This window comes from Mesocricetus auratus, unplaced genomic scaffold (assembly GCF_017639785.1).
Source record: "Mesocricetus auratus isolate SY011 unplaced genomic scaffold, BCM_Maur_2.0 Super-Scaffold_100022, whole genome shotgun sequence".
In the NCBI taxonomy this organism is placed as follows: Eukaryota; Metazoa; Chordata; class Mammalia; order Rodentia; family Cricetidae; genus Mesocricetus; species Mesocricetus auratus.
Window position 1 is genome coordinate 24672651 of NW_024429203.1, and position 26628 is coordinate 24699278.

At 45.0% G+C, this 26628-nt stretch overlaps 1 protein-coding gene across 1 annotated transcript in view; it reads left to right on the top strand.

Annotated features, from left to right (window-relative positions):
- The first annotated feature begins 877 nt into the window (after positions 1-877).
- Positions 878-26628, top strand: part of Sik3 (SIK family kinase 3) — a 225485-nt gene continuing 199734 nt past the window's right edge. Inside the window, 1 exon segment of the mRNA XM_013112888.3 lies at positions 878-1165. Coding sequence (XP_012968342.2) covers positions 893-1165 — 273 coding nt within the window. The 5' untranslated portion in view covers positions 878-892.

Here is a 26628-nt window from a genome sequence, read left to right on the forward strand (position 1 = left end):
ATGACATGGCTCTTGAGGCACGGCTCATCAGCGCTTCACCAGTACTAACCCACGACAGAAAAGGAGTGCAGAAATTCTGACAAACACTGGCTATAGAGCTGTTCTGAGACGGGGTGGGGGTGGGTAAGGAGGGTGGAGAGGGAGGTGCAGGAAAGAAAATGACGTGCCTTTTCTGATCCTCACCCACCCAGTGACTGGAATGCGTTTTTGGGCTAGGTTTATCGGCCTTGAATATGCAAACTCTAAAACTTCCCCATTCTTCTGTGTTCGATGACTAGTCGTAGATTGATTGTACAAGGTGAGCTATAAGAGTTTTATAAGAGTTTTGCTGAACAATTCCCCTGCCTTGCCACCAACTTGGTTACAGTTGCTTAAATACTGTAGCTATTCCTGCCTCTGTGGCCTCCAGGGCTAAAGTGGGACAAGGATGGTATTTTTGGTGATGAGGAAATCCTTTTAAGGGAGGTTTGGTGGTGACTGAACTGGGACACAGGTCAGAGCAGGGATCCCATCGGCGACCCAGGGGCCGTCGGGGGTTCTGTGTTCTGGGGTGTCTCATCGTGTATCCCTACCTCGCTAGGCGCGGTTACTGCAAACCCTGGACGTTTTCACTGCCTGTCCCCAGATGGGGGCACTCGGGAGCCAGCGCCTCAGGAACAGGGACCCACGCGGGAAGGTCGAGTTCGCTCGGTGAGGTCACGGTTGCCATGGCTCCGGGCAGTGACGCGCGTCCGCACGTGACGCGCGGTTGCCATGGCGCCGGGCGCCCGGCGGCGCGGGAGCCCCGCCTCCCGGAGTGACGTCTGTCGGCAACCCCCCTCTTTCGGCCCCCCCGCGCCCCCTCCCCCCCGGCCGGCTCCCCGCGGCCCCGGAGGTTTCACTGCACAACAAGATGGCGGCGGCGGCGGCGAGCGGAGCTGGTGGGGTTGCCGTGGCCGGAGCAGGGGGAGCCGGGCCGGCCGGCCGCCTGCTGCCTCCGCCCGCCGCGGGGCCCCCGGCAGCCCCCGCCACTGTGCCCCCGGCCGCCGGCCAGCCGCGTCCCACAGCCCCGGCCTCCCGCGGGCCGATGCCCGCTCGCATCGGCTACTACGAGATCGACCGCACCATCGGCAAGGGCAACTTCGCTGTGGTCAAGCGGGCCACGCACCTCGTCACCAAGGCCAAGGTAATGGCTCTGGGGACCGCGCGGTTGCGGGCTGCGCTGCCCGGGGGGGCGTTGCAGGGAAGCCGGGCCAGGGAAGTACGCGATTCCCGGGGGCTCGGGTCAGGGTCAGCAGCGGTGGCGGCGGGAGAAGGCAGGAACCTCACAGCAGAGGGGGGAGGAACTGAGCAGCTGGGCACCTAAAGGGTCCCCAGGGCTGTGCGCAGGGTGCTAGGGGGGTGACTGGAAAGGAGGCGTTGGAACTCTCCGGGGGCCGGCGGACTGCACGCCAGGAAGACTCCGGAACCAGCAATTAGGAAACCATCAGAAAATGAGGGCAGGGGCATATGCAATGTGGACCACAGGATGGGGGGAGACGCTCAAACTGGCCACCTCAGGCTTCCCAGAGGCAGCGGGACGGCTGGGGCACGGACTCAGTGTGTGCGGTGGGTACGAGATAAGAAGGACCTGGCACCCATGGCAGAGATAGGGATTCACGTTTGATTATTTAAGACTGATTGATGGTGTCATTTGGAAGCCTGAGGAGCACACTTGATTATTGGAGGAGGCAGTGAAGGAAACGGGGAAATAAGGGGAAAATGGAAGGGACCCAGGAATAGATGTCTCAAAGGGTCTGGGTGGCACTAGCTAACCAAGGGTTAAACAATTTAGGGTAGATGCTTTGCTGGTTATTTTTAGTTGTCAGAGGGTCTGGAATTGTGGGCTTTGTAGAGCTCAGGGTGGGCTTTTCAGTAGGGAAGGGGACCGTGGGATTGACACTAAAGAATTACACTCATTTGGGCCCTTCGGTTCCCAAGGGATTTGAGGAGCTGTAGTAGTGAAATTGGCCAAGGTCAATTAGGAAGCCATGTATGTATATACACACTTTTTTTTTTAAGGAAACATTGGTAGCACTTTTACATAGCCTTCTTTGAGAGTACTGAGGAATCCTTGAGTTTTGATGGTACCCACAAAGCCCATTTGAATTCCTAATTATTCTTTGCTCAATACCTCACTTGAGTGGATATTTTTAATGTAGTCATTCATTATGCTTAAAACAGTAGCTTGAGTTTTTCTTTAGCCTGGCTAATGAAAACCCTTTACAGCTTAGCTTGTGCAGCTTCCTACCCAGAACACACCAGCTCCCTTCACCTCTTCACCCTAGCCGCTGGTTATCTTCGCCTACCTTGTTTTGGCTTTTATGGCAGTCACTCCCTATCTGGGCCTTGTGTCCTGCTTATTTGCAACCTGAAGTTCCTTCCCTCGCCTCTCTTCTCTGTCAAAGACTACAAGGGGCCCTTCTTCCTAGGGTGACTGGGTGGGTGGCTGTGGAGGAGTGATTGGTCAGTTTCACTTCCTCTGGTGGGACCCCTTGAAGCCTTTTTTGTCAGTTTTTACCAGAGGGCCTCGAGTCTTCAGAGCCAAGTGACATACTGAAGCGTGCCTCTCCTGTTGCAATCCCTCAGCCCCACAGCTGTAGTTTGAGGCTGCATCTCCTTACCCCATACAGTGCGTGGAGTCCTGTTTACTGTGGACCAAGCCAAACTGTGTTTACAAACAATACGCCTCAGCCCTTGTTGCCCCTCCTCCTCCCTCTGCTTCTGTAATTATTTTGCTCTGACCTCTGGGAAATAGACTCCACAAACTTAATTGGTTGTCTGGCTATGTTTTCTGTGATTTAAAGAATTTTGAATCTTTCTGCTCTTAGATATACCAAAATATTGATTTAAAAAAATCTATGACAGGCTTGGTTGAGTGTCTTGTAAACGTAATTGCAAACAGTTGATTCTTGGCTTTATATATAAAAGGGACATTTCTGTCTTCAGTAGTCAGCAAAGCCAGTGCCTAATTATGGTTGGTCTGGCTGCTTTCTAGTGTGTGTGTGTGTGTGTGTGTGTGTGTGTGTGTGTGTGTAGAGTTTTCTCTGAGACCTTAGTATCCTCTAGGACTGCAGCCTTTACAGCATTGACTTGTTTATAGACGGGTGTCACTGTTTATGTGGGTTTTTATCTTTGATCGTTTGTGGCGTGCAGTTATGCAATTCCTATGTATGGAAATATTGAATGAGGCTGAAATGGCTGGGACAATGAGTTGCATGTGTGGCAGAGACCACACCAGCATTTGTTTGTGCTTCTGTAGCAGCATGCAATTTCCTAGCTCCAGTTCCAAGTGCCCTATCTTTTTGCTACTTAAATGACTCGGGCGACGACATGAGTGAAGCTCAGTTCTCAAGGAGCTGTCACGTGCTCAGGGTGAACCATGGGCATATTTTGGCCCGCTCCCTGCTTACCTGAATTCATTTTGGAAGGGGTCCTTCAACCCTGACAGCTGAGATGTGCCCAGCAGTTGCTGACAGGCAGTATGATGGCCTATTAAGGCCATGGTTCGGTTATATAATGGCAAGGAAGGTGCCTAGGTACTAGGAGTTGCGGGAGCTGCTGCGTGTGTTACTAAGGGAGATAGACTTTTCTCCCTGTGCCCTGCAGTGTTTTTCTGCTGCAGTCAGGTCAAATGGAGGCAAACGATTGTTTTTCTTCCCATCTCTTTCCACTACAATAGGTTATTTTTTTCCCTTTTTGAAGGTGTATGATTTTTTTTACCCTTTCTGTTTCCTTTCCTCCTTTTTGTCACTGAATGGTCTGAGTTTTTCTTCTAGTGGTGTATCAAAATCAGACCCAGGTAATTCCGATGATGCCTGTGTTGGTAGGGGGCATTTTCTGTATATCAGAGAACTATTTATGCCCCCCCTTCCTATGTGACCCATTCCAAGGACTAAGAAGCTAAAGCAAACTTCATTTATTGACTAAGCTACTGCACTCCGTCCAACAATAAGTGAAGCTGGCCCCTGTCCAAATCCTCCGTTAACTCCAACTTCCCAGAGTAGGACCCAAAAGGCGCATAGAATAATGCAGAGAAAAGGTGCTCTCGTTCTATGTGGCTGTAGAGTACCTTTGCAGTATGGCTTCCAGGAGCTGAGACTTGACGCTGCCAGTAGCTCTGCAGTGCTTGAGTGAGCATCACTGCAGAAGGGCTCATGGGAGCGACAGGCTTTGGTCAGTGGCTCACCCTGTCTTCCTTTGTCCTGCCTGCTTTGCTTTCCTTTCCTTTCTTTTTTTTTTTTTTTTTTCTTTTTTGAGACACATAGCCCTAGGTTCTCTGTTCTTTTGGTAGAACACTATAAAATATTAAGGGAAATTTTTGTTTGTTTAACATAGATTCCCCCCCCCCCTCCATTACTTATAGCCTATTTCCTGTGCCTAATTGTATCTTCAAGCTAGTTGGATGGCTGGAACAAGGAATAGCCAGCTACTTCTGTGTGTATTTAAAAACTACACATGGCCGGGCGGTGGTGGCGCACGCCTTTAATCCCAGCACTCGGGAGGCAGAGGCAGGCGGATCTCTGTGAGTTCCAGGTCAGGCTGGACCGACAGCCTCCAAAACAGAGAAACCCTGTCTCGTAAAAACCAAAAAAAAAAACCAAAAAAAAAAAACAAAAACAAAAAACTACACATGACTAGAAAAGCTTTTGGCCAAAATGTTGGTGAGTTGTTATTTCAGCCTGTATCCTTTCGTCTCCTGTCACTGGTTCTTGGTAAGAGCTTCAGTTTTGCCTAACACTGCCTGGTCTGAATCCCCTGCTGTGCTGGGCCCTGAATACTGACAGGCCAAACCTTTTCGTGCTTGCATTTCTTCATCTACAATGGGATGACAGTAGCACTCAACCTTACCAGTTTTGAGTGTTGGGAAGATTAACTGCTATGTGTAATGCTGTCCATGCAGTGTTTGGCACTTAAGAAATAGGTAAGAAATGTTGTCATCGTTCTCATCGGGTGCTGTAGTCGATAAAATGAGTAAGGCTGGCTAGTACCCTGCCCCCCCCCCTTTTTTTTGCATTTTACACCCTGGGAAGAGCTCTTGACCAAAAGTGCCGTTGGTTCCGGATAGGCAGACACAAGCTGCATGTTATGCTTTTGTGCAAGAAAAAAAACCAGTCTACTACGATTTCAAGTGCTGCTTTAAAGTTCCTCGGTGTAACACTCTGGAGTCCAAGCTGCTCTGAAATTCTTGGTGACCCTCTTGCCCCAGACTCCCCTGGTGTTGGAATTATAGGCATGAACCTATATGGGCTATGACATTCAATCAGAATAGTTTTTCACTAGGTGTTGGCACACCTTTAATCCCAGCACTCGGGAGGCAGAGGCAGGTGGATCTCTGTGAGTTCGAGGCCGGGCTGGTCTACAGAGCAAGTTCCAGTACAGCCTCCAGAACAATACAGAGAAACCCTGTCTGGAAAAACCAAAAAAAAAAGTTTTTCATTACATTTCATTTTATTTTACTGACATTTATTTATTTATTTTGGTGTTTCGAGACAGGGTTTCTCTGTGGCTTTGGAGGCTGTCCTGGAACTACCTCTTGTAGACCAGGCTGGTCTGGAACTCACAGAGATCTGCCTGTCTCTGCCTCCCGAGTGCTGGGATTAAAGGTGTGTGCTACCACCGCCGGGCTATTTATTTATTTTTAAACAAGGGACTTTTATCTGTGGCCCAGCGGTGGTGGTAGTAGTAGTGGCGGTGATGATGGCGCATGACTTATCTGAGAAAAACATTGGCTTTTGCTTTGGGGCGTCTAAAATATTTATTTGACTGCTGGTGATTGAACACAATTACACAAGTATTTTTCACCACTGAGTGTATATATCCTCAACCCTTTTGTTTTATTTCCCCCAGATTCTCTCCGTAGCTCAGGCTGGCCAGAAACTCACTGTGTACCCCACTGAGTCCTTGAGTTTGAAACCTCTCCTGCTTTAGTTTCTCTGTGTTGGATTACCGGTTTTTGCTACCACACGGCTTTTTCAATTGAACTAATTAATGAACAAATTAACTAACTAATGTGTACAGGTGTTTTGCTGGCTTGGCTGCCTCTGTACCACTTGCAACTGATGCCCCTGGAGACCAGAAGAAGACGTCACTTCCCCTGGAACTGTTGTGAGCCACCACCAGCCTTATAGGTTTTGAGAATCAAACCCTGGTTCCCTGGAAGAACATCCTGTGTTCTTAACCACTGAGCCATCTCTCCAATCCTTTAGTATTATTTTTATTTTTTTGAGGCAGGGTCTTATGTAGCCCAGTCTGACCTTCAACTCACCATCCTCCTGTCTTCTCTGGCATGCTGGAATTACATGGAGCCCCTCATGTGGCTCAAATTTTCATCATTAATTTTTGTTATGCTGATGATGGAACAGGTTTTTGTTGTTGTTTTGGTTCCCCCCAATGTAGTTTTTGTAGATGGGTGTAGTGATATATACCTATAATCCCAGCACTTGGGAGGCTAAGAACAGGGTCATGAGTTTGAATCAAGTTCAAGGCCAGTGTGAATTTCATAAACCTTGTCACAAACAGAGACACAAACAAAATCATTATCTACCACCCCCAAACAAAAGGATTTGCACTTTGCATTTATGTACACATCTTACTACTTAGAAGAGTTCGCTTTGTGGCATGATGTCGCCTTTGCTGGGCTTCCAATCCGGGACCTCATGTATGCCAGGCAAGTGTTTCACCATTGAGGATGGTAAATCCTCATGTATAGCAAGTATACCATCCTCACATATACCAGGCATGTGCTTTACCATTGAGGAATTTGAAAATCTAGGTGTGTCGTGGAGAAAACATTTTGCCCTAAGTCCTCATTCCTAAGGCTGTGTGCACGTGCATTTGTGAAGGGTGTATTTCACCTCACACTCAGTTTGCGAGGACTCAAAGCCTGACTTTTACCTTTAAAGAAGACTTTAATAAGGCAGATGAGCTCATGTGTGTGCCCTTTAGAAAGTGGGAACATCCTGGCAGTGGTGGTGCATGCTTTTATTCCCAGCACTCGGGAGGCAGAGGCAAGCGGGTGTCTGTGAGTTCGAGGCCAGCCTGGTCTACAGAGTGAGTTCCAGGACAGCCTCCAAAGCCACAGAGAAACCCTGTCTTGAAAAACCAAAAAAAAAAAAAAAAAAGTAGGAGAAGCGGGAGCAGAGTCACTAGTAAATAGAACAAAAGAAATGGAAAGCAGCTTTGCATGCCTTACATTAAGGATGACAGCTCCATCCCTGGACAATCTAGAGGTGACTACTGACAGGTGACTGAGTTCATTTTGGTCTCCTTGTGATGGGGTTACTCCTTTGCTTGAACCTTTGTGAGGTGGTGAGGCCAGTTAGGACTATGTTTGCAGAGCCAGAGCACCAATATTCTACTTCAGCATCAAAGATGTTTATTTTAACATTCTGACTTTGGTGCCAACTCCCTAGAAAGTCATAGATCTGGCTCAAGCCAGAGGCGCCCAGACCAGTTGTCTCTGAGCCAGAAGTGCTGGTTCATTTCCCAAGCATCAGTCTGGCTAGTGTGTTTTGGTGCATGGCATAAAAGAGGACAAAGTCAATGTTTTGAAAATGAAAGAAATGTTCTTTGTACGCAAGGGGCTCTGAGATTGAGGTACCTAAGACATTTCTGCTATTAGTGGAATCTTCCCCATACCTATTTATTTATCCATGCAGGCTGTTTGATGGGTTCTAGTTTTGGAATACAATACTGAGAAGGACATGCACACCAAACAAACAAACAAACAAACAAACAAACAAACACCCATCTGTATCCTGAAACTTACTCAATTTCTTTATTTTGAAACAAGGTATATGTAGCTGAGGCTGGCCTAGAACTCATAGAGATCAATTTGCCCCCAGTGCTGGCATTAAAGGCATGCTCTGCCACACTTAGCTAGAATTTACTTACATTCTTTTTTTTTAAATTTAATTTTATTTATGTGCATTGGTGTGAAGGTATCAGATTCTATGTAACTAGAGTTTCAGACAGTTGTGAGCTGCCATGTGGTTGTTGAGAATTGAACCGGGTCCTCTGGAAGAGCAGCCAGTGCTCTTAACTGCTGAGCCATCTCTCCAGTCTCTAGAATTTACTTTCAGATGGATGGAGATAGGCAAGAATCCTGCACAACAGCAAACAACCAAAATCCCATTAAAAGGGAGAAAATGAATGGGCTGGAGACTATGGGGAAGGATGCAGCTTCAGATAGGTCATGGAAAGCAAGATGCTTCTTTAGCTGATGATGAGGAAAATCCAGCTTCAAAAGACTGAGAAGACAAAGCATTCTAAACAAAAGGAAAGGCAAGTGCAGAGACCCTGGAGCCAGAAAGGACCACCCATAGATTAGACCCAAAGGCTTTAGTGGTAGGGAGGAGTCAGACAGGCAGGGGGACAGGCCAGATTCTATAGGTCTTCTTCTATGCATTATGAAATTGGCTGTGACCAGGAGTTGACATCAGATTGCAGCATATCCAAGCACAGATAACCTTTGTTGGTGTCTTTTCAAAATTCCATGCTGCCCAGGCATCAGCCTGGGAAGCCAGCATGGGACTGATCAAGACCCCCTGAATCTGGGTGTCAGTGAGGAGGCCTAGGTAATCTATTGAGCCTTGGGCAGCAGATCAGTACCCATCCCAAGTATACACACGGACTTTGGACTCCCATAGAACAATGTGAGGTGCACTCTCACCCTGAACTCTTGGGGAAGGGTCTAGGCCCTGCCCTATATGAAATGACAGACTATGGACACCCCCATGGAGGGCCTCACCCTCCCTGGGGAAACGAGGGGATAACGGGGGGGGGGGGATGGGGGAGGGCACGGGAGGAGGGGAGGGAAAGGGAGAGGGACCTGGAACTGACTTGTGAAGCAACCTTGTTTCTTATCTAAATTTAAAAAAAAAGAAAAAAAAAACAACAAAATTCCATGCTGATTATTTTAAGGTTAAGCGGGGAAAAAAAAAACCTTTTATGCCTCTTAGTTTTTTGAGGCAAGGGAGGTAGTCAATTTTTTTTTTTTTGAGACAGGGTTTCTCTTTGCAGCTCTGGCTGTTATGGACCTCGCTCTGTAGACTGGGAGATCTGCCTGCCTCTGCCTCCCAAATGCTGGGACTAAAGGTGTGTGCCACTAATGTCCAGCTCAGTGCCCCCTCTTCATGGCAAATGCAAAGGGAATCAAGAAGGGAAGGACATAAATATAGGAGGATGACCAGAAACTTGTGTACAACATAGTTTTTATTTGTGCCACTGTATTGAGGGCACTCCTAGGGAACACAGCTAGTCTCAGGCTGGCTTGACCTTCCAGTGAAGGAGGCTTCTTTCTTTCCTTCCTTCCTTCCTTCCTTCCTTCCTTCCTTCCTTCCTTCCTTCCTTCCTTCCTTCCTTCCTTCCTTCCTTCCTTCCTCCCTTGCCTCCCTCCCTCCCTCCCTCCCTCCCTCCCTCCCTCCCTCCCTCCCTCCCTCCCTCCCTCCCTCTCTCTCTCTCTCTCTCTCTCTTTCTTTTTGTTTTTCCAGACAGGGTTTCTCTGTGTAGTCTATTATGGCACTCACTCTGTAGACCAGGCTGAACTCGAACTCATAGAGATCCCCTTGCCAAAGCAGGCTTTCTTAGCTGGTCGTACCTCACTGGCCAGGCCGTACATACCAGTCAGTTACCATGCACTATCTTACAACTAGATACATAACTGATATGATTTATGGCCTGAGCTTTACCTGTTTTCTGTGTGACTTTCTCACACCCATCAGTGGTTCTCTAGCCTCTCCTAATATAGAGTAACTCCCTTACTGGTGTACTGGTTGAGTTGGAGTGCCCTGTGGATGACTTATGATGGCATCCACAGGCTGAAAATTATATACAGTCTCCTGGGCTTTTGTTCTTGCATAATAAATCATTGCTAAACAAATAGCCAAGGCAACGTCATTGTGAAGGCTCAGCAGTCTGTGATGAATGAACTGGAAAGACCTGTGTTTAGATCTGTTCAGAGTAGAATCCAATCAGCCAGCACAGAACTGTTGGATGAGCATTCTTGATGTTATTTTAGGAACATATTACAATTTAGCAAGTGTGTGACCCCTGGTAGACAAGGACTCTGCCTCTCAGAATTAAGCTTTTCAAAGAGGTAGGAGTCAGCTGGGTGTGGTACTACATACCTGTAGTCCCAGCGCTTTGGAATTGGAGGTGGGGAGATAAGCAGTTGGAGATCAGCCTCAACTAGTGGACTGCAGGCTAATCCAGACTATAGGAGACAGGTCTAAAAGAAAAAGGAGGAATCAGATTGTGTACTTTACCACATTTCCCAGAGAATCAATAGGAAGGAGGAGTGACCCCACTGCTTCTTTAGACTTGTCTGTGTGGGCAGGGCTTACTCAGATGGGAATTTTGGCTAGTTCAAGTTAAATTTAGGTTTTGATTAAGAAGTTCTGCCCAAGATGGGCGTTGGTGGTTCATGCCTTTAATCCCAGCACTTGGGAAGCAGAGGCAGGCAGATCTCTGTGAGTTCGAGGTCAGCCTGGTCTGCAGAACTAGTTCCAGGACAGGCTCCAAAGCTATACAGAGAAACCCCGTCTCAAACCCTGCCCCCAAAAAGAAGTTCTGCCCAATTTCAGCACTCGCACCTGCTGGCCAGCCTTGAGTCCTTTCTCATAGCTCCTTGCAAATGTGAATGTCTAGGTTCCCATGCTTCTCCTTGCCTCTTTCCCCCTCCCCTTCTCTCTCCCCCTCCCTTCCTTCCTCTTTTTTTCTTGAGAGACAGCTTCTCACTACGTAGCCCCAAGTCATTAAGAGAACTGGTCAGTCAGATACATACCCTGATGATACAGGTGAGGGCCAACAATCATTTATCTAGAGTTCCTCTTTTTTTTTTTCCCCGAGACAGGGTTTCTCTGTGGCTTTGGAGGCTGTCCTGGAACTAGCTCTTGTAGACTAAGCTGGACTCGAACTCACAAAGATCCTCCTGCCTCTGCCTCCCGAGTGCTGGGATTAAAGGCGTGCACCACCAATGCCCAGCTAGTTTAATAATTTTATATGATTATATGATTATATACCTAGTACTTGTAGTTGGATTTTTTCCATTGGGACCATTGGCTCCTCAATAATGACATGGAGACTTATTATTAATTATAAAAGCTTGGTCAATTGCTTAGGCATGTTTCTTTTTTTTGGTTTTTCAAGACAGGGTTTCTCTGTATTGTTTTGGAGACTGTCCTGGAACTAGCTCTGTAGACCAGGCTGGCCTTGAACTCATGGAGATCCGCCTGCCTCTGCCTACCAAGTGCTGGGATTAAAGGCGTGCGTCACCAATGCCCAGCTGGCATGTTTCTTTTTTTTTTTTTTTTTTTGGTTTTGCGAGACAGGGTTTCTCTGTATTGTTTTGGAGGCTGTCCGCTTAGGCTTGCTTCTAACTAGCTCTTCTAACTTAAGTTAACCCATATTTTTTAATATATGTTCTTTTGTGTGGCTCTGTTACCTTTACTTTGTGATATGTATTTTTGAATCCCCGGTAGTGTGTTTCTTTGCCACTGCAGTAAGCTAAATCAAGCTTAATTAATAAGACCAGGTTTTAATCTGAGCAGAGCATTCCTGGGTGATCTCAGGGGAAGGAGAAATCACATGGCAGGTCTAGCGACCTGAGCTTAAATACCCTGTGTGTGAGGTCTTGAGGAGCTGGGGGTGAGGTGGGGGTGGGGAGAACCGACACTTGGCAGGCAGGCGGTCCTCAGGGCAGGGTTTGGAGGGGGAGGCAGTTGCTACGGTGGAGCTTCCAGTGGAACACTCTACTGCTCTTGCTATTCCCTCTCCATCTCACTGACAACTGCATCCTTCCTCTTCCCAGCATCCTCTGTGCCTCAAAATCCTGCTTTTTATTAAACCAATCAGAGTGACACATCTTCACAGTTTACAAAAAGATTATTCCACTACAAGTGGGCAATGCAGTTTAAGTGCTCATTGAATGATTAAATGTGTGGAAGGACTTTAGCAGTGGCTCTGTAATCTTACAGAGGGCCAGAGTTCAGTTCTCAGCACCCATGTCAAATATCTTACAGCCGTCCGTTAATATAACTCTAGTTCCAGGGGGATCTGATGTCTCTGGCCTCTGTGGGCACCTGCACTCATGTGCACATATATTCTCCACTCCATACACATAAATAAAAATAATTAAAAAATGAATCTTAAAAAAATATGTGGCCAGGTGGTGGTGGCTACAGTTTAAATCCCAGCACTCAGGAAGCAGAGGCAGGATAATCTCTGTGCATTCTAGGCCAGCCTGATCTACAGAGTAAGTTCCAGGACAGCCTCCAAAGCTACACAGAGAAACACTGTCTTGAAAAACAAAAACAAAATAAATGTGGAAAAATAAGACTTGGGGTTTGTTTTATTTTAAAAATTTTTTTTGTCTTTCAAGACAAGGTTTCTCTGGTTGTCCTGAAACTCTCTTTGTAGACCAGCCTGCCCTCAGACTCACAGAGATCCATCTGCCTCTGCTTCCCAAGTGCTGAGTTTAAAGGTGTGCTCCACCCCCTCCAGCTATTTGAGTTTTTAAAGTTATAATTTTCATTTACAATTTGTGTATGTGTGTGCATGCTCACCATGTTAAAATCTTCTACCATGTGATCCTGGAGTGGAACCACCTTTACTTGTTCAGTCCTGTGTCTGGCCCTGATGGAGTCTTTCTTAATAACTCTTGGACTATTTGAAGATAGTGTCTTTCTATGTTGCCCAGAGTGTTCTTGAACTTCTAGGTTCATGTGATCCCCTCCATCCAGGCTCCTGAAAGCTGGTACTATATGCATATGTCACCACTCCAAGCAAAATTCCTTGTGTTATATGATGCTGTTTGTGATGCTCAGGGTCAAATCCAGGACTTTGTGAATGCTTGGCAAACACTAACCCTGAACAACATCCCCTGTTTTAAATGGAAGCCTCGTGGGGTGGGGCTTACTTCCCTTAGTTTACACCCCACATATGGTCAGCGTGGTCAGCCGGTTTCTCCAGCTTTCCCCTTCTGCTTTGAGGTGCTTCTCCTCCTTTGAAGACACCACAGTGTCAGGCTGTGGGTTCTTCCTGCAGACTTCTTGTTCTTTTCTTTATAACTATGTGATCCAATGAAAAAAGGAAAAAAGAAATCCTCAGTTTTCCATCACTGGTCATGAGGTTACTTTAATTGGGCTTGACCTTCAATGGATTAATTCAACTGATGTTCCTTGTATCATCTGTATGGAAAAAGTACCAGCTATTGGTACAAGAAGTTAATTTTATTCTTCTCAGGGTAGACAAGGGGTTGAGTTAAAGTAGCATTTGAATACAGGTAGCTTGAACCTAATGGAGGAAGGAAGAGAAGCCAAATTAGGCATGATAAATTCCTTTACCTCAAGCACACGGTCTATTTTTATTGCCGCTCTTCTACCACCTTCCCCCTTTTCCTGTTCATAAAAATAGCATTGTGCTCATGGAACAACTTTGGGAAAATCCAGGAAATTAGGAAGAAGCAGACGGGGAAATGTCATCCATAACCCTGCCACCCGGAGGTGGTAGTTATCGGTACTGTAAAACACTCCTGCCAGCCTGTGGATTGAGGGGAGCTAGGGTCCGGTTTCTACCGTTGTGCTCCCGCCCCAGCTATTGGTAAGCATCAATTTTCACAGAGTTTTGGTGATGTGACTACTGTTTTTGCGGCACTTTTTTTTTTTTTGAGCCTTTTGCACAATTTAAGGGTTTTCATTTCATAAATCTTCTGTGGCAACTGCTTTGGCATCTGAATCTTTGGAATATTTTAGACCTTTTGCCTTAGATAGATTGTTAAAAGTGAAATTACTGGGCCAGAGGGCACACGTTTGTGAGATAGCGGATACTTATATTGCCTCATTGCTTTCCAGAAAGATTGCACCAGGGTTAGTTAACCTCACCAGTGGTGAGAAGGGCCTCCCTCTGCCAGCCAGTGGCACTGTCTGGCTGCCTCACCTGGCCCCTCTGCCTGTGTCGGCCTGGGGGTCTCTTGCACCTCCCATGTGGTACAGCTCAGAAGAGGGGTGATCTGCTTCCTCTTTAGCTTCTAAGCTGCCTTTCCCGGAGCCAGCCTCGTATACCTGACCTTTCCCTTGCTGCCTGTGAATCATCCTTCTGTCCCCTCCACTCACAAAGGGACATGAATAGCACTGAAGAAGCTATTGAAGGAGAAAGAGAGGGTCACAGTGACAGGCCATTTGTTGGTCACCTGAACCTTTTTGTCCTTTCTTGCTACTTATTTACTTTTGAGACAAGTTCTCATTCGGTAGCCTAAGTTGACCTCAAACCCAAACTCTCCTGCCTTAGCCTATAGGTATGGACCACTGTATCCAGCTTTGGCTTATGTATTAATTTTATTTTTTATTACTCACTTGTTTTGAATTAGGTATGCACAGAATCCATATATTGTCCTTGATGTAACACCCTGCTCCATGTATGTGTAGGTCGGGGACCAAATCCGGAGCCTTGCAAATGCAAGCACGTGCTCTACCACTGATCTACAGTCTCAGCCACTGGCATCACTTAAGTTTAAAAAAGTGCTTAAAATATTTATTTTGTGCGGATCTCTGTGAGTTTGAGGCTGGGCTGGACCGACAGTCTCCAAAACAATACAGAGAAATCCTGTCTCGTAAAACCAAAAAAAATTTTTTTAAATTTTGTTTGAGGTAAGGAGAGGGCGTCAGATCTTTTGGTCACAGAGCCACCCAGTATAGGTGCTAGGGTCTGAACCCTGGTCCTCTGATAGAGCAGGAAGCACTCTTAGCCACTGAGACATCTTTCCAGCCCAAGTGCTTTCTTTGTTTAACCCTCTGTAGCTTTCCTTGCCTCCTTTTCTCCTTGCAGTAGGTTTAAAAAACACATTGACTTATGTTTGGCTGTGGGGCCAAGGGATTTTTTTTTTTTTGCTCTGATTGGCATTTCTTCATCTTTCCATTAAGCACACCTATAATTCATTATGATTTCCAATTTTGCTTTGTTTTTGAAGGAAAACTTAGGGCATTGTTAAAAGTGGTATGAGTTTAGTCCTTGATTTTTTTTTTTTTTTTTTTTGGTTTTTTTCGAGACAGGGTTTCTCTGTGGCTTTGGAGGCTGTCCTGGAACTCCCTTGGTAGTCCAGGCTGGTCTCGAACTTACAGAGATCCGCCTGCCTCTGCCTCCCGAGTGCTGGGATTAAAGGCGTACGCCACCAACGCCCGGCAGTCCTTGATTTTTATAGTCTTTCTCCAGTCTCTTGCCCATGTCTCATCCATATCTAATGTGATGTTATTAAATTTTTTCAAGTTGAATGCTTACTTTTTACAGAAGCATGTCCATTTTTTCTCCCTAATTTTCATCAGTTTATACGATATTTACTTAAGTAACATCACTACAATACCAAGAGCAATTAGTACGAAGAGGTATGACAACAGTAGAACTAGGGGTTCAGTATTGACTCAATAGTAGAGTGTGTGTCTGTCATGTGTGAGGCCATGGGTTCCACCCCAGCACAGGAAAATAATTACTATTAAGCCTCTAGGCATCACTGTCAACAGAAGTACCAAGTATACAAGGTTGTAGCTGATGGTTGGGGACAGTGTATGCTGTGGGCCTCAGTAGTTGTACACAGAGAAAGGGAAGTATCATTTAGTTTGTCATGCAAGCATCTGAATTAGTTAAATTTTTCTTTAATTGGTGAGCACCTTTATCACCCCAAGTTGCAATACATGTAAGATGGTACTGTCTTCCCTGAAATAACAATTGAGCTTAAAATGTCAACTCAGCATGTAAAATAGTGGTTTTCATTTATAGCATTTTTATACATGTATGTGCTTTTACTTGAATTAATGTAAAATTATAAATAAGCTAAAGCTGCTAGGAGTTTGAGAACAAAATATTTTATAGACTTCCTATCCTGTGTACTTTCAAGTGGTGTTTTTGTCTATTTATGTTAGGATGTGCATGAATTGGAACTGAATTTGATAGTGGACCATGATGTTAAAAAACTGGGAAGGATAGCCAGGTGGTGGCGGCACACGCCTTTAATCCCAGCACTCAGGAGGCAGAGGCAGATGGATCTTTGTGAGTTCGAGGCTGACCTGGTCTACAAAGTGAGTTCCAGGACAGCCAAGGCTGTTACACAGAGAAACCCTGTCTTGAAAAACAAACACCCCCTAAAGCAACACCCCCCCAAAAAAACTGGGAAGGAAGCAGCCCCAAGTCTCTAGATGACAAGGTTTACATCTGTTCGCTGCCAATGTAGTGTTCCATGGAACAAGTTGACATTTTCATGTAGTGACTTGTTTTCTGTCTCTGGCAGGCAGTCTTCCTTGGATGCTGTGGGAAACAGACTTGTTTTTGTTGTGGAAGGCAGAAGCAGAGCTTGTGTTTCTTTGGATGGCTTGGGCACCTGCAGGATTCCTTACTTCTGTCTCTGCTTCCTGCCTCCTGTTGTCCTTTCCTTCTGTCAAAATGTTCTGTGTTGCATAAGCAATGTTCTGACAATACATGAGTAGCTCACTTTTTTTTAAACCTGTGAAATAACGTTTTTAGCAATTGTGTGTTCTTGGCTTCCTTTCCACTTCTGATTTAACAGCCACAGTTTCCCTAGCCCAATGAGGTAGTTGTATCTAGCCGTGATCTTTGTGTCCCCGTCAGCTACAGAATTAGGGCTTTACATATTGAACCTAAATAGCTTCTGTGATGTAGTAATTCTGGGAGGCAATTAAATGTTGAGATGGTATTTTCGGCTCTCTTTAAAGACTGTTACAATGCTGAGGAAGAAAATCACTTGTTTGGAGCTTGCTGCTCATGAGCCCTGACACATAGAAGAGGAGCCAGTGATTTGAGCCCACTGGCTCCTCTGAGTTCATCGACTTCCTTTTGAGTCGGCTACAACCAGTGGCCTGCCTGCTCTAATTGCACCATCAGTGAAGGGTGGGTGGCTACCCTGAATCACAGCATCTACCATGTGTCAATAGATGTTCAGTTGAGGCCACAAATTCACTTTTGGAGATACACTACATTATTTTTTTCTAAAAAGATTTGTTTGTTTGTTTTTTTGGTATGTGGTGGTGCCATGGGCTTTGGCACATGTGTGGAGGTCAGAGGATCTTTCAGGAATTGGTTCTCTCTTTTCACCATGTGGGTCTCAGGGATCAAACTCAGGTCCTCAGGATTATCTGTAAGCACCTTTACCCATTGAGTCATTTTGCCAGCCCTAGATTTTAGAAACCACATTTCAGCTGTGTTTAAATTTCTTGTCTTTCAACTGGGCAGTGGTGGCACATGCCTTTAGTCCCAGCACTTGGGAGGCAGCGACAGGCAGATCTCTGTGAGTTCGAGACCAGCCTGGTCTACAGAGCAAGTTCAAGGTCCAGGACAGGCTCCAAAGCTATAGAGAAACCCTGCCTCGAAAAAACAACAACAAAAATTTCTTCTCTTTCTTTTCTGTCCCCTCCCTTCCCATACTCTCTCCTCTTCTCTTTTTTTCTTTTCTTTTCTCTTCTTTTCTGAAACAGGATTTCTCTGTGAGACCCTGGCTGTCCTGGAACTAACTAGCTTTATAGACTGGGCTGTTTTCAACCTCAGAGATCCACCTGCCTCTGCCTTCTGAGTGCTAGGGTTAAAGGTGTGCACCACCGCCACCACCACCACCACCACCACCACCACCAGGCTCTCTCTCTCTTTTCTTACACTAGTACCATACTTTGTTTTTCCAGCTCTTTGGGGGGCACCTTTTTGGCTTGTAGAGTTGCTTAAGAACGTATGTAGTAATAGACAGCTCGGTGGGTGTTGGGATGTTTTCAGCCGCACTTGTCACTCCATGGTGGCTTGACTTTGGGAAAACCACTTAAGGTTGCAGAGCATCCATGCTTTTTCATTAGTGCACCACCAGCTGCTTCTTCAGGTATGGTTCGCATACCTCATAACTCATTCAGTTTAAGTTTCAAAACCTTCACAGTTGTGCAGCCATCGTCTCTACACTCGGGACTTTATTCTCTTTCAAAGAAGAACCACTGTTCATTTCTTCAACCTCTTTTCCTCAACCTTAAGAGACTACCAGTCACCTCTGTAGATTTGCCTCTTCTGGGCATTTCATATAAATGGAATCATATGATTATTAACCTTTTTTATCTGCTCTTTTTCATGTAGCAGTTTTGTCAAGTTGAGCCACCCAGCCTTTTCTGGAATTTTATTCCTTTTCATGGCTGAATAGTAGTCCTCCGTATAGATATACCACATTTTGTTTATCCTTGTATGGATTGCATGTTGTGATATTTTTACTTTTTAGCCTATTATAAATAATGTTATTATGAATATTCATGTACATATTCTTTTTTTGTGTGTGTGGAGTTGTTTACTTCATAGTAGAATTGCTTGGTCATTTGGTGACTTCACGAAGAACTTACTGCCAAGTGCTTTCCAGAGTGTATGGGGGTTCTAGTTTCTCTCCATGAAAGTGTAGTCTCTTGCTTTGGTTTTAGTCATCTGCTGAATATGAGGTGGCGTCCCATTGTGCTGTGGATTTGCATGCTTCATGACTAATGGCAGGGAGCATCTGTTCACATTCGAAGGAAGGTTCTGTGAGTCTCCTTTGGAGAAATGTCAGTTTACATCCTTTTCCCATTTAAAAATTGAGGTGTCTTCCTTGTTGGGTTATAAAAGTTCTTCTTTTTTAAAAATGTTAATTTTGTTGTCATTTTGGGAGTCTTAGCATGTAGCCCAGGGTGGTTACACACCCATGATGCTCCTGCCTTAGCCTCTCCATTGCTGGGTTGCAGATGTGTTCTGTGTGCACTGTATTTGATTTATGGTTCTTTGTATGTTCTAGGTACATATTCCATATCAAATATATGATTAACCAATATTTTCCTCTATTTTGTGAACTGTCTTCAACTTTGTAGTAATTTTACCTGCAGCACAGGAATTTTTCATTTTGACTCTGTTCTCTTATTTGTACAGCTGGTTGAACTCTGAAATTATGTGTAAAGTGATCATTTTTTCTGTATGTTCATTGGACTGACTTCCTATTTTCCTTTCCTTTTCTTTCTTTTTGTTTGTTTTTCAAGACAGAGTTTTTCTGTGTAGCCCTGGCTATCCTGGAAGTTTTTCTATAGATCAGACTGGCTTCCAACTCAGAGATCTGCCTGCCTCTGCCTCCTGAGTGCTGGGATTAATGGCATGCACCACCATGATCTACTAATTTCTTATTTTCTTTCAATTATTTCTCCAGGGCATTTTTTTTTTTTTTTTTTGGTTTTTTGAGACAGGGTTTCTCTGTAGCTTTGGAGGCTGTCCTGGAACTCACTTTGTAGACCAGGCTGGCCTCGAACTCACAGAGATCCGCCTGCCTCTGCCTCCCGAGTGCTGGGATTAAAGGCGTGTGCCACCAACGCCGGGCTTTTTTTTTAATTCTCAAAGATGTCAAAACTTTATCTTATTGTATGATACATGTCTTACAACATAATAAAATTTTATAAAATATGTAACAAAGAAAACTGATGATCCCTTCTTTAGAAAAAACTTTATAATCAGAACCCCCCCTTTGAGACTGGGTCTTTAAAATTTATTGTTAATTATTATTATTATTTGTGTGTGTGTGTATAATATACAAGATGTTTGGGGGCATGTACCATGGGTACCATGGTGCACATGTAGTCAGAGGACAATTCTGTGAGTTGGTTCTCTCCTTCCACCTTTACTTTACATGGCATCTAGGGATTGAACGCAGGCTGGTTTGTGCAGCAAGTGCCCGTCCCCCCCTTAGCTGTCTTGCTGGCTTTTTTTCCAGAGCTCAAGCCGACTGTGGATTCCTGTGTGGCCCAGGCTGACTTCTGATTCGAAATCCTGCAGCCTCAGTCTCCCAAGTACTGGGATTGCAGCTGTATACTTGTTCTTAAGATTTTAAGTTTTTAAAAGGAAACTCTTTTTCTTTTCCTTTCTTTTTGGTTTTTCGGGACAGGGTTTCTCTGTAGCTTTGGAGGCTGTCCTGGAACTCGCTCTTGTAGACCAGGCTGGTCTCAAACTCACAGAGATCTGCCTGCTTCAGCCTCCCGAGAGCTGGGATTAAAGGCGTGTGCCACCACCATCCAGCCGCTTTTTCTTTTTGAGGGAGACACATGTTCTTGTGGTAGGATGGCCTCAAACTCTTTCCAAGCTGAGGCTGACCTGAATTATGATCCTCTAAACACCACCTCCCAAGTACTGAGATTATAGGCATGTGTCACGACATCTGGTTTCTTAAATATTTATTTTGAGACAAGGTCCCACTTGTAGCCTAGACTAGTTTAGAACTCACAGTATAGTCCCATCTGACCCTGATGTTGGGATAATCATTGAGTGCTGGTGTTATGGTGTCAGTCACTACACTTAGTTTTTTCCTTCGTGAAAAAGCAACATTAGTTAGGACTGATGCTCAGAGGTAGAGCTCTTCTGGCACTTTTGGTACCCTAAATTCAATCCCCAGTATTGTCCAAGTGAAAAGAAGCAGTGTGTTGTTACAAGTCTTCACCCCCGCTGATATGTTCTCTTTACTTGCTTTGATAATGTTAAGTTTAAAAGGACACTTGGTGGGCTGTTCTTAAGCATCCTTAAATATAGTATACCACAGGGTGGGAAGTACTGCAACCTCCCTTACTAATACTTCTTTTTGCCAGCGCATAGGAGACGCTACTTAACATACTCATGAACCATTAATCTATTCTGAGTCAGCCTATACAGTAGAAATGATTTTGGGGATGTTACTTGCTGAAGAAGTTTTCTTAAAAATTATATAGCTGGGTGGTGATAGCACATGCCTTTTTTTTTTTTTTTTTCAAGACAGGGTTTCTCTGTATTGTTTTGGAGCCTGTCCTGGAACTGGCTCAATAGACCAGGCTGGCCTCGAACTCACAGAGATCCGCCTACCTCTGCCTCCCGAGTGCTGGGATTAAAGGCGTGCACCACCACCGCCCGGCGGCACATGCCTTTCAATCCCAGCAGTAGGTAGGCAGAGGCAGGTGGATTTCAGTGAGTTCAAGGTCAACCTGGCCTGCAGATCTAGTTCAAGGGCAAGCAGTGCTACACAGAGAACCCCTGTCTCAAAAAACCAATCTATATTATGCACTTAAATAAAAAAAAAAATGGTTTTCTTTTTGTTGTTGTTTTATGGGAGTGGATGTTTACCTGTATGTATGTCTGTGCCCATGTGTGTGCCTAGTGCCCATGGAAGCCAGAAGAGGGTGTCATACTACTTGGACCTGGAGATATAGGCAGTTGTGAGTTGGCATGTAGGTCCTGGGAATGGAACTCAGGTCCTCTTGAAGAACAGCCAAGTGCTCCTACTGTTGTGCCTTCTCTCCAGCCCCTTGTACTTAAATTTTTATTTTTTCACAATTTTATGTATCTGTGTGTGTGTGTGTGTGTTGCATTATCCCTGTTTTGTTGTCCTCTGTCTCCCCTCTCACTAAAACCTTTCTTCCTTATAACAAGTTCCTCTCCTGTTTTCCTGTCTTTTTTGTTATTATGTCTCTAGCCTACTGCATTTAATTAGGGTTGCTTATTGGAGCTTGAATGAGGTATCTTGAGCAAGGACAATTTACTAGTGGCTACACTACCAAGGAATATGACCTCTGGCAACCATTAACTGCCAATAGCTCTTGGGGGAGAGGTAAGGCTCCCTAACCCATGATGGAATCTTTTTTCTTTTTCAAGACAGGGTTTCTTTGTGTAACAACTCTGGTTCTCCTTGAACTCACTTTGTAGACCGTGCTGACCTTGAATTTACAGAGATCCGCTTGCCTCTGTCTCTCTAGTGCTGGGATTGAAGGTGTGCACCATCACCACCCAGCCCATGATAGAACCTTGATGGTCTCAACCTTGTGCAGGTCTTGTACAGGTAGCAACTGCTATTGTGAGTTCATGGCAAGAGGCTTGTCATTGTCCATAGGATAGTGTTTCACACCACTCCGTATCCTTGGTTCTTACATTCTTCTTCCTCTTCCACCATGTTCCTTGAGTCTTGGAGGGGATGGTATCGAGCAACCTACAATCACTTATTCTCTGACCACTTATGAACCTTTGCCATAACAACAGCCCACTTCAAAGGGAGGAGTCTGTGACTAAGGCTGAGAGATGCCCTAGTCTGGGTATAAACATTTAGAAGGCAGTGTGACACCATGCCCATTTAGCAAAGTAATAGTAGGTCTCCCGCTGCAGTGCTTATGAACTTCTCAGGCCTGGGCTTTGATCACTAGGAATTGATTTTCTTGTTCAGTGGGCCTCAAATCCAATTAGAAAATGGTTGATTACCTTAACAGTCATGCCATTATTGTGCCAGAGGACATGTCTTGTCTGGCAGCTTTGATTATTGTTTGTAGGGGTCACAGCTGGTTAAGACAGCTAATGGCTTTCCTTCAGCAGCCTGCATAGATCTTTGAGCACTAGGAAAGCAGACCATCGGAGAGGGAACTTCCAGTTTAGTTCCACTGTGGTTTCTGAAGAACTTTCTATCATATACTTACTCTGGCTTCATCTACTTTTGTTTGTTTGAGACAGGGTGTCATGTAGATCAGGCTGACCTTGAACTCAACTCGAAGCTACTGATGACCCTGAACTTTTGACCTTCCTGTCTCTCTACCCTCTGAAGTCCTGGGATCGCAGGTGTGTGCCACACAGTTCTGTGGTGCTGGGGATCCAACCCGTTGTGCATGCCAGGCAAGCATTCTGCCAGCCATGCAGCAGCTCGAGCTTCTAGCTCTTAATTGTCTTTAAGAGTCACCACGGTGCTAGAGAGGTGGCTGGATAGCTAAGATCACTTACTGCTCTTTCACAACTAAGTGGATGTGGCGGTGGACACCTTTCATCCCAGCACTCAGTGGGCAGAGGCACGTAGATCTCTGTTGAGTTTAGGCCAGCCTGGGCTATATAGTGAGCTCCAGGATAGCCAGGGTTACATAGTAAGACCCTGTCTTGAAAAAGAAGAAAAAATTCAGTCTCTAGTGCTCACATAGGGTAATTCCCAAATAATTGTATCTTGAGCTTCCAGGATCTTACTTTCTCTTCTGGCATATGGCACCTGTGCTCATGTACACAGATAACTCCTTACAAACATAATATTAAATCATGTTTAAATGAAAATAACATGAGTCTTTTTACTTATTTATTTATTTTTTTGGTTTTTTACAAGACAGGGTTTCTCTGTACTGTTTTGGAGGCTGTCGGTCCAGCCTGGCCTCGAACTCACAGAGATCCACCTGCCTCTGCCTCCCGAGTGCTGGGATTAAAGGCGTGCGCCACCACCGCCCGGCTGAAAATAACATCAGTCTTAAATCAAAACAAAAACTTCTTTCATTACCTTGGGGGCTTCTAGAAGAAAAGTTGTTTTTCCTTTTTTTTTTCTTTTTAAAAAATGATTTTATTTTATGTGCATTGGTGTTTTGCTTGTATGTATGTGTGAGGGCATCAGATCCCCTGGAACTAGAGTCACAGACAGTTGTGAGCTGCGGTGTGGGTGCTGGGAATTGAACTCAGGACCTCTGATAGAATAGTCAGTGCTCTTAACTGCTGAGCCATCTCTCCAGCTCCCTCATTTTTTAATGGAGAGAGAGGTGGGGAGGGGGAGGCAGGAAAAGCATTAAGGTAATTGTATTGGCACCTAGTTGTCTACAGAGGAGGTAGCTGAAAGTTCATCAGCTTACAGTGTTACACAGGGATTGGGCAAGATGGTGAATGCTGGAATTCCAGCAGGAGGATTGCTGCAAATGCAAACCCTGTCTGGTCTGTGCTTGAGTTCCAGGTCAGTGGAGGCTGTATAGTGAGGTCTTGTCTCACCCGCTCACCTCCCTTAAAAAAGTTAAAAGTTCACTTTAGTGACCTTGTTTTCCCACCTTGTGCAATGACATGTTCCCTTCCTGAGACACGAGGTATTGGAATGATTCACTGGGTAGATTCCAGTGGAGTTCAGGAAGCATTCCTAATCACATTTTCTTTGGTGTAGCCACTTTTTCTCTGTAAAACATTAGAAACTCCTAAACTGTGAACTTGAGCACTCTCTTGGACTCTGTAGTATCGCTCTCCTGCAGAAGAAGCCAATTTCAGGGTTCCCTTAGAAAGGTTAGAGGTGAAGCTTGTTACTGAAAGTCTGGAGAACAGAGCTAATTGAAAGTGGCATGCTTTTTGTGATAACATTCTTGGTTTTTTTTTGGGGGGGGATTGGAATGTTCTAGAGTACCTCCATGCAGTTCCATTAATTCTAAAATAACCTGAAGTTTACAAGTGTGTTTCTGCGTGATTACTCATTTTATTTAAAAACAACAAGTTTTAACAGGCTTCCAGACTTTTCCTTAATAAGCCTAACCTTGGATTTCAGAATTATTAAAGGAGAAAAATAACTCAAGTAGTCTTGTTTGGGACCCTTAGTCTCCACCCTGGAGTTAATTAAGTGCCACTGAAAATAACTCTGGAGTAGAGAGGTTTTATGTGACAGAGTCTTCCTTTGCAGTTCTACAGGGAGAGAATGGGCCTCCTTTTCCTGCAGTTTTCAGTTTTTCTCAACACCAGTCTTAAGTGAGACCTTCCGATAGTTTACTGTCCTAAGCACACCGGTGAGCCGGTACCGTGTTGGTAGATGTTTGATATCTCCTGTTATTTGTTGCCCTTGAGATGGACTGTGCTTGCAGAGCACTCCTGTCTCTACTGGAGCTGCGTGGCCAGCGTTTGTGCTTGGCTCCAGAAAAAGCAGATACCTGTTGGAACAGCAGAAAAGGAGAAAGAAGAGCCAGCAAATCTCTATATGCTTTCATGGAAGAGGCTTTCCAATTAGAAAGCTTTTGTAGGCTTAACCTTCTTGCCCTAAAGTAACCCGGAGTTTCATTATGTATTCCATTGAGGTTTTGGAGCTCAGTGCCAGAGAGGGAGAGGACTGAGGTTGAATGTGAAAGGAATATTCAGAGGATGAAGTCCAGTCAACAAAGTGCTGCTTCATAGGCTTGCTTCAAAAATAACCCGCTTACCATAGGGGAGCCAGAACAGAGGCGCGTTGGCTGCTCTCCTGAGCAGTGGGTCTCTCCGGGCCTGGGGGTGTCGCTTCACTGTGATTAGAGCTGTTACAAGTGATGTCATCTAAAATTTATGTTTGGAGAATGTGGCTTTTGGAAAGTAGAAAAAAAGATATATTTAGTTTTATTTTATGTGTCTAAGTGTATGTATGTATGCCTGCCTGTACCACTTACATGCCTGGTGCCCATTGGAGGCCAGAAGAGAGTATCTGATCCCCTGGAAATGGAGTTACAGATGGTTGTGAGCCACCATGTGGGTGCTAGGAACTGATCCATGGTCCTCTGCAAGAGCAGCTGTGATCTTAACCAGTAAGCAAGCTCTCCAACCCCTGCCTTGGGAAAGTTTATTTACCCCCATGTAAAAGTTATTCAGCCAAGTTTGGAGGAATGTCCTGCCAGATTGGAAGAAATTCTTCTCTTTAGATAGGGGATATTCTATATTATACACATCTAATCCTTGAAGTTCAAGTTACGAGTCTGATTAAGAGGAATAATTGCCTATTTTGTTTGGAAAAGTTAGCCTTGGATGCAACCCCCCATGTCCTGAAGGTAGGAAGTGGTAGTTCAGAGGCCCCTTCTAACTAAGCTTTAAGAGTTATAAATAACGTTGAGTGTGGAAATGCATCACACACAGACACGTAATTAGCAAGTCAGGAAGTTTGACTAGAAGGAATAAATTAACTGCAGTCACTTGATGGAGTGAGATCATGGAAGGGAACATAGTTTGTTTTGGGTGGCTGTAAGCGTGATGTTGAAGTTGGCCCAGGAAATGAGTTGTCAGATGTGCTGTCATCCTCACTACTGCCTCAGCCTGCTTCTCAGGCGTTTAGTTGTGCAGAGAGATGATTTTCCTACACCATTTATGGAAATAAGGGTTCAAAGGTTTAGAGGGTACAGAAGAGTGGCAGTGGCAGGGGAGAAGTATGGTGCCATGTTCCTCGAAGCCCTTAGGGTTGCCTTCCAGAGTCAGCGTATGTCTGTCATCAGTGTCTTAAGTGTGTTGCTTTTCTTCCTTTTCCTTTCAAACACCTCCACCACCACCAACAAACTTTTTATCTTTTTGGTTTTTCGAGACAGGGTTTCTCTGTATTGTTTTGGAGGTTTTCCTGGAACTCCACTCTGTAGACCAGGCTGGCATTGAGTTCACAGAGGTCCACCTGTAGTGATGTTTTTCTTTTTCTGAGGTTAGAGATTGAACACAGGGGCTGTCAAGCACGAGCACACCCCAGCTCTCCTGAGATATTCCATGTGTGTACAAGTGGACATAACTATGATTGCCTTTGTTAAGGTAGAAGATTCACACCCAGTGTAAATCTGTATCTTCCCTCCTTGTATTTTGAGGATTTCTCCATCTGCTGTGTGAGTAGTTCTCTCTCTCTCCTGGAGCTCAGTTTGTAGACCAGGCTGGCCTTGAATTCACAGAGATCTACCCGATTCTGCTGGGATTAAAGATGCCACCAAGCCCAGCTTCTTTCCACTTTCCTTTTACAAGAAAGGACATGGTTTGCCACTGGTCTACAAAGGAGTTCCAGGACAGCCAGGGCTGTTACACAGAGAAACCTTACCTAGAAAAACCGTTGAGTTACTTTCGGTCTATTGCTGATTAAAAAAA